At 34.5% G+C, this 8790-nt stretch overlaps 2 protein-coding genes across 2 annotated transcripts; both read left to right on the forward strand.

The window, feature by feature from the left end:
• The first annotated feature begins 2367 nt into the window (after positions 1-2367).
• On the forward strand, positions 2368-4415 carry LOC104798963 (pentatricopeptide repeat-containing protein At3g48250, chloroplastic). Its single transcript, XM_010521232.1, has one exon. The coding sequence runs from the start codon at positions 2481-2483 to the stop codon at positions 4326-4328; it is 1848 nt and encodes a 615-aa protein (XP_010519534.1). The 5' UTR covers positions 2368-2480; the 3' UTR covers positions 4329-4415.
• Positions 4416-5115: 700 nt separating this feature from the next.
• LOC104798964 lies at positions 5116-6687 on the forward strand. The gene is made up of 2 exons (XM_010521233.2): positions 5116-5315; positions 6357-6687. The coding sequence occupies exons 1-2, from the start codon at positions 5172-5174 to the stop codon at positions 6510-6512; spliced, it is 300 nt and encodes a 99-aa protein (XP_010519535.1). The 5' UTR covers positions 5116-5171; the 3' UTR covers positions 6513-6687.
• The last annotated feature ends 2103 nt before the right edge of the window (positions 6688-8790 follow it).

Below are 8790 nucleotides of genomic sequence, written 5' to 3' on the forward strand. Positions count from 1 at the left end.
ACACTATTGGAATTGACCTATTTATCGAGACGGCTGCAGAAAAACACAACAAAGGCTAATTAAGTGCAAAATGTTAAGAAATCTATGTAAACAAGATGACGAATGATTCACCCTGTGAATTTAGGATTTCAAAATTCTATTAGATGGTGATGACATATAATTCTGTAAGTACTTGTTATAAGTTGATATTATAGTTCCTTAGATTAAAGCAGTCCAATTTCTTTTAAATAATTACAGTTATTGCTTTTTTAAAAAGGCAAAATAGCAAAAGTACTCTTACTTTGCTATAAAAGTTTCACGGACTGTACTTCAAAACCTTTAGATTTAAAAAAAAAATAAAAGGAACAAAAGACATAATTAACCCTTTCAAAAAAACAACCTGACACACAATAAAACAATATCAAAATATTATTTTATTCTCCCCATTTACTTAGTCATTTTGAACTCTTCTCTTTCGCTTTCAGACTTTGATAACTCTTCATTTCTTTCTTAACTTTTCTCTCTCCACTCTTATAATCTTATCTTTCTCTCAACTCTTCCATTTTTTCCCCTCTCATTTCATTTCTATACATAGAAAAACAAACGAAAATAGTTTTTTCGTTGAACATATCTTCATCGACGACCTCATATCTTCTTCGTGAATCGGCAAAAAACAGAACAAATGACAAGAACTGAATGTAAGTTCATTAATACAAGAGATTGGTTCGACGTATAAACTTTGTGTTTTTGGGTTTGAGTTTTATGATTTTAAAGTGAATCGTGTAGTTTTTGATGAAAATGAGACATATGCAGAGCAAATTTATCCAAGAATATGCAAGAGGCGCATATCTAATTTCAAATAAAGATTCAGAGCGATAATGAAACAGATTGACAACGAAACAAATGTATGTCAGATTGGTTACACCGTTTAAAATTTAATTTTGATCACGTTAGTCACACAGGTCACATTGGTCACATATATCACACTGGTCACACTAATCACATCGTTCAAAATTTAATTTTGGGCATATTAGTCACATTGGTCACACAAGGTACATTGGTCACACTGGTCATACCCTTCAAAATTTAATTTTGGTCACACTAATCATACAGGTCACACTGGTAACACTGGTCATACTAGTCACACATATTACCCTGATCACACCGTTCAAAATTTAATTTTGGTCACACTAGTCATATTGGTCACATTGGCCACACTGATCACACCGTTTAAGATTTCAACTCTGATCATGTTAATCGTACTGGTCACACGAGTCATATTGATCATTAGGTCATACAACTTAATATTAAACTTTGTTCACTTGGTCACATTGGTCACACTAATCACACTACAATTCTGGTCACACCGGTCATACTAGTCACACCGGAGATTTTTAAAATTCACACGAAAAAATTTATTTAATTCTGGTCACACCGGTCATACTAGTCACACCGGAGATTTTTAAAATTCACACGAAAAAATTTATTTTTTGTGATGGAGGGAATTTTAAAATTTTAAAAATATTTAAATTTTTTTCTAAAAAATCGAGAACTGATGTTCTCTCTCTTCTCATTAATATTTTTGTCATTGAAATCTACGTTAATGGGTATTATGGAAATAATATAATTATAAAGGTACGTTTTGAAATTTTTTTTTTTTTGTGAGGTATGCAGTGAAGTCTTTGTAGTATAATAACGATATTTTATGATAAATGGCCTTTTAAAAGCTGCCAAAAAAGCTCTCTCGACCAGAAAATCTTTTTTACTCGCATTAAATTAATCATGCGTCAGCGTAGATGTTGTCTTCGTCTTGTGATTTGGAGCTTTGTTCATATTTATTATATATATCTTTTGTTTTTCTGATTTATTTATTTTTATTGTAACCTTAAGGTAATATTAACTTGCCAATAGGCAGGTTGGTACTTGGTAAAACCTAATATTCTAATAGAATGTGAAAAGTAAACAAAAGAAAAGTTTATATTATAACATGGAAGAGAAATTAGAATTCGAGAGATTCTGAAAACCAATATATTGTAAATTTTAAAGAATTTTAAAATATTCGTTTATTAGGGGTTAATATTTGAAGAAAATTTTATCCGATAACCGTTAAAAAAATCGAAGAATTTACATGCTATATCTTACATCCGAAATTGGGATGCTCATACAACTAAAACGAATTCCATATAAAAATCAAATAATTGTTATTTTTTAAAATCGAGAAAATAAAATCGAATTTAATCAAACGGAATACAAACATAATTGAAAAACGAAAATTTGTACTGAATTCGAAATAAATACGAATCTAACTCAATGGAATTCAATATAAAAGCTAATTGATTATAAATTTTTTAAACCGAAACAGCTAAATTCGATACCACCATACCGAATCTGAACCGAAACCCGCCGTTCCCTAGCAGTGTCCACTGTCCAGGTCTCTCACTAAAACGCAGCCTTTCAGGAGCTGCTTAAACCCCAACCCTTGCTCTTCGTCCTCCTCCACCATGAGCAGATCAAAGGCACTCCTTTCGTCTCTCCGACATGCCTACTCCTCCATCTCGACTCGTTCTTTGTTGACTCAAACTCAGGTTTCTTCTCTCTCTCACTCCTCGAGGTTCGATGCTTTTCCAACACCTAATCGGTTTCTGTATCAATTCCGCTTCTTTTCGTCGGAACCGAACTCGTTAGCTCAGTTACTACTCGAAAACGATTGGTCCCCTGCATTAGAGGATGAGTTGGGAAAACCGGGCGCGTCGCTGAGTCACGAGACTGCAATCTACGTTCTGATGAGTCTGAGTAAGGACCCAGAAAAAGCTTACGGCTTTTTCGATTGGGTTTTCCGAAAATCAGGGCTTCGTCCGAGTTCTCCGTTATATAGCTTGATTTTGAGGATTTTGGTTAAGCATAGGTCCATGAAGCCGCTCTGGGTTACCCTCAGAGAGATGAAAGAAAAAGGGTTTTGTTTGAGTGAGGAAACGTACTCCAACCTTCAAGCTGTGCTTAGGAAGGAGAAATTGACTAGCGATTCTGTGGCTTTGACTAATTTCTATGATAGAATGGTTAAGGAGAATGCAATGGATGCTGTTGCGAAAAGGGTTTCCGATGTTGTTTCAGGGGCTGAATGGGGTAGTGAAGTGGAGAGGGAATTGCAGGAGATGAAGCTCGTATTGTCGGATAATTTCGTTATCAGGGTGTTGAAGGAACTCAGGGATCATCCCTTGAAAGCTTTGGAGTTTTTCCGGTGGGTTGGTGGCTTTTCTAGTTACGACCACAACACCATTACCTATAATGCAATCTTGAGAGTTTTGGCAAGGCCCAATTCGGTTGGAGAGTTTTGGAGTGTCATTGATGAAATGAAGACTGCTGGTAGCGAGATGGATTTGGACACCTACATAAAAGTTTCGAGGCAGTTTCAGAAATCTAGGATGATGGTAGATGTGGTAAGGCTTTACGAGTTTATGATGGATGGTCCATTCAAACCATCTGCGCAAGAGTGCAGTCTTCTGCTGAGGGCATTATCAACATGTCCTGACCCAGATCTGGACCTGGTATTTCGAGTAGCAAGAAAGTATGAATCAACAGGGAATTCTCTTTCAAAGGCCCTTTATGATGGAATACACAGGTCTTTAACGAGTGTAGGGAGGTTTGCAGAAGCCGAGGAGATTGTGAATGCTATGAGAAATGCAGGATATGGGCCGGACAACATCACATACAGTCAACTGGTTTTTGGACTGTGTAAAGCCAAAAGATTAGAAGAAGCATGCAAAGTGCTTGATCAAATGGAAGCACAAGGATGCATTCCCGACATAAAAACTTGGACTATTCTGATTCAAGGGCATTGTACGGCTAATGAAGTGGATAAAGCCTTGATGTGTTTCGCAAAGATGTTAGAGAAGGGGTTTGACATCGATGCTGATCTACTAGATGTCCTGGTTAATGGATTTCATTGCCAAAATAGGATCGAAGGTGCGCACAAATTTCTTGTAGAGATGGTGAAGACGGCCAACGTAAAGCCGTGGCAAGCCACATACAAGAATCTTATAGAGAAGCTGCTAGCAATCAGGAAATGTGAAGAAGCATTGGATCTTCTCCGGATGATGAAGAGGCAAAATCTCCCTGCTTATACCGAACCCTTTGATCAATACCTTGCAAAGTTTGGGACTGTGGAGGATGCTAAGGAGTTCCTGAGAGTACTAAGCTCAAAGGATTACCCTTCTTTTGCCGCATACCTTAATATTTTCAAAGCTTTTTTCCGGGAGGGAAGACACTCCGAAGCAAAAGATCTTCTCTACACATGCCCCCATCATATCAGAAAGCATTCTAAAATCTCTGAACTCTTTGGGCTTGCATAAAGTGTTAGCCCTTTATTATTCAGTTGCAAGATACATAAACACCAATCTCGACTGCCAAGTTCCATATTCTTTTCTTGGTGTTTTCTCTCTCTCTCTCTATCTGCCTTGCTATCATTTCAAAAGTTCATTCTTTCCAGGTTTAACATTGTCTGAAACTCTCCCTGCAGAAAAGGTCAAACCTTTTCATGTTCCTCTGCCTATGCAGGATGAACTCTCTGGCGTCCAAACATCAGACGCTCCCCATTCCCAATCCTGAAGCTATTTCGGAAAGCTTTTTGCGGGTTTACATTATCAGCCAGAAGGGTGGAAGCTCTTCCTCGTAGGCATCAGACTTGGTCTTTACTCAGACGTTTCTCAGAAACCCTGATAATGGTGGATTGGAGCGAGTAGGTTTAGCTTGTGGGCTAAGTTGTGAGATTGTTCTTGAACATTAAAATAAGATCTTTCTCCACTTTATCCATGCAACGTTTTATGCTTTCGTGGGGGATTGGTATCTAAACTAATGAATTTTGTTTGAAGGCATTCAGGGTAATCGTATTTAGCTGCAAAATGTCAATTCCGTTCTGTTTTGTACTCTAAATTGGGAGTTCCAACTTAAATATACACTTCAGCGTGGGTATACGATTAAGCGTTTGATCCAAAAAAGGAGAATGGGCGAAGAGAAACCTCTCAAATCTCAATGGGCTGGGAGGTCTCGTGTCACGTGCTTGGATATGTGGATACTTGTCCCGGTCTAGAATAATCTTATCAGGCCTACCAAACAATCCCGGACTCTCTTCGGAAACCTCACGTCACACCCCACTCAGAGAGAGAGAAGGAGAAGAGAAGATAGAGAGAGGGAGAATGTTGCAGTTTCCGACGTTGATGAGCCAATATCCGTCATCGACGAGAACGATTCCGACGTCGTTTCTGTTGCCGCTGCAGTGGCCACAGCCGCATAACGAGGAGATTTTTCTCGCCATGGAAGAAGCTGAGTTCGAAGAAAAGGTAACAACATCCTTCTTTCAATCTTCTTTGTCCTTTGTGTCGGAGCCATAAAGAAATCAAAGTTTCAATTTTTATTATCCAACAAATAGTATCGAGGGTTGGTGAAGATGACGATGCAAAATCGCGCAATTGGAACCCAATATAGCTCCGATTGAAGCAATCAGATTGGGGCCGATTGAAACCTCTGGGTATTTATTGACACATTCGTCTCGGTGGGTTTGAACCAATTAGGTTACGCAGGTTGAGTGCTAATGGCTGCTTCCTGTTGGACTGTAGTAGAGAACAGATGATCTGATGTGTATTTGATTTCAACTTTCGTGAATTAGCGATCTCGATCTTAGCAACTGTTCTCTATCTGAGGGAAAACACTTTTGCTTCACACAGACAGTGATCCTTTCGCCAATGGAGCTAGCTTCATCTTTGCTTCATCCTTTGTGCAAGTTTGTGTTGGTGGGATATAAGGCCCGAGCTTAAAGCTCTCCCTGAACAAACCCTCTAATCGTGCTCTAGTTTTAGATTCCATCCATGAGCGCAAAAGCTTTGGGGAGATCCTTTTACCACTTTGAAACCGTAGAGTTGCGAATCAATAAGGAAAAGATATCCGGGTTTTCTTGATATTTTGTTTCATGATCCGGTGCGGTTAGTGTTGAACAACAATACAATATGATGGCATCACTGGATAGGTTCTTCTCCTCTTCAACGCTGTCTATGTCATTTGTGCCAAACTGAGTGATGAACAAATAGAAAAGAGAAAGGAGAGAAGAAGAAGAAGAAGAAGAAGAAAGGGTGAAGAAAAGTGTTTCAATTCGATGTTGTGCAATGTCTTCACTTTTGTGTCTGCCTACTTCTGTAAGATTATACTCTAATGCATCTTTATCTTTATCCTCTTGGTCCTGATCCATTGTGTGTGATTCAGTGAGCTATCCGGGTCATCATCATGTGTTGTTTGCACCTTGAGACTGTGAAAGAAGGACAGTAGGACAAGACAATGGGACAATGTTATGGGTTCTTTTGATGTCCGAACTGTGTGTTTTGTTGCAGTGCAATGAGATCAGGAAGATGAGCCCGAGCTTGCCGGTAATAGGCAAACCAACCATCGACAACAACCAAGAAGAGGACGATAACGATGCTGAGGACGATGAAGCTGACAATGCCGAGGATTCTGACGCCGAAGAATTCGAGCAGGAAACTGGTTAACATTTAGCCCTTTTGTGTCCTGTCGTCCGATTCTTATTCTCCATGGATCAAATTTGTGGTATAAGACTTTGTAAGTTTGAATTAGTTTTTATTCATTCAAGGGTTTTTATTAGAAAGAAAACAATATCTATGTGTGGTTTATGAATTAATTATGCAAAGGGATGGATGAAATCAATTTATTATGTAAAAGATTATTTTTACAAATATTTATATAAATTCTAAATCTTATCATGTGATATGTTTAGATAAATATTAATTTTTAGGTGATTTTTAAAATTGTATAATTTATATATGTTTTTCTATTTAAAATATAAATTTTTTTTTATAACAATATTATAATACAATATGTTTTTAAATAATTTAGATAGTTGATAAATTTTTTTTATTAAAATTAATAGTAGATGATAACAAATTTAAAATAAAAATTATTTTTAAATAATTTATATAGTTAATGTATTTTTTAATAAAATTAATAATTGATAGATTTTTATAATAAATTTTAGAAAAAATAGTCAAAAAAATCCTATATTTTTCAGATGTTGACAAAAAATATTATATTTTTTTATTACAAAAAATCCTATATTTATATTTATTTGTCGAAGTATACATATACTTTATGAAATATAGTAAATAAACCTTTAAACGTAATTGCAAAAAAAAGTGGTAAAAAATTTGATGTGATATTATTTTAATAAATAAATTAGATATTAATTGATGATATATAGGTGGATAAACGTTTATATTTGGTTGCGCTTAATTCGGGTTCTGTTTATTCTGTTTACAGTTATTTCGGATTTGATTATTTTGGATTCAGTCATTTTGAATTTGAAATATTTATATCCAATCTGGTATATTATTTTAATCGGTTCGATTCGGTTCAGGTATATATCGGTCGGGTTTGGTTCTATTATTTCGGATTCGGTTATTTCGGATTTAAAATATTCATATTCAATCTGGTATATTGTTTTAATCGGTTCGAGTATATATCGGTTGGATTCGATTCGTTATTTCGGATTTGAAATATTCATATCCAATCTGATATATTATTTTAATCGATTCGATTCGATTCAGGTTATTTATTTATTAAAATAATTTCACATAAGATTTTGATCGTATTTTTTTTTTTTTGCATTTGCGTTTAAAGATTTATTTGCTAAATTTCATAAAGTACATATATATTTTGACGAATAAATATAAATATATATTTTTTTATTGAATAACGTGAATATAAAATATGACCGTGATGATAGTGTAATTAGGAAAATTAGAAAAAATAAATGTATTTTAAAAACATTGAATATGGTGAATAGAGGGATGAAAGAAGAATGAATGTAATTAAGACAATTAGAGGAATAACTGAATGGATGGATATTAAAAAGAAAAAATAAGGGCTCTATTTAAAAAAAAAAAAAAGAATCAATAGAGATACATCCGGTAAATGAAAATTAATTACTCGTTTGATAATGTTGTGATAACGCCCTCTATTTTTTTATTGAAAAATTAGTTGCTCTTCCTCATTTGACTCTTGTGAAAAAATCAAAATGCAATCTTTCATATTCCTCATAAAAAAGTACACGTGTCATCCTCTTGTTACGAACTGTATTTTTATATATAAAGATATATATATATATATATATAAATAAGATATTGATAGGTTTTTAAATCTATAATCTGATGGAGGTTTCAAAGATGAATAAATTAAATGAATTAGCAATGTCCAATTAAAGGAATATATTTCAAAATTATAAGACCCTGAAGGAAAGAATAATCTTAAAATATTTGTACAACATGTAATTAATTAATTTTAGAAGAGAAGCCATGTCGTAAACGGACAAGTTGCTCCACAACTTCCATTCTTCTTGAAATGATCCCCGTTATAAGGAAAAAAATTATAAAATCAAATAGGAAGGCTCTTCTATGGTTTGGATTATATATTTTATTTGTGTTTAATAGATCAGTTTGTGTTTATCAGTTCAGTTTGACGGATTGTATATTTTATTTATTATTTTCGTTATTTTATATTGGATATCGATATTTATAAATATATTTAATTTTTATGAATATTCGAAATTACATATATTCGAAAAATATAGACGGATAACAAAATTTGATATTTGTATAAATAAGATATAGATATAAATACATAAAAAATTTCAGATATCCGATCTATATCTACTATTATCATCTGTCTAACGGGTTATATATGGTTGGCGTAGATGGATGTTTACAACCATGCATGAATTATCATCAAATTTTAAATTTTAATGGGAAACTTTCC

The sequence above is a fragment of the Tarenaya hassleriana genome, unplaced genomic scaffold (genome assembly GCF_000463585.1).
Source record: "Tarenaya hassleriana unplaced genomic scaffold, ASM46358v1 Cleome6, whole genome shotgun sequence".
NCBI classification, from domain to species: domain Eukaryota; kingdom Viridiplantae; phylum Streptophyta; class Magnoliopsida; order Brassicales; family Cleomaceae; genus Tarenaya; species Tarenaya hassleriana.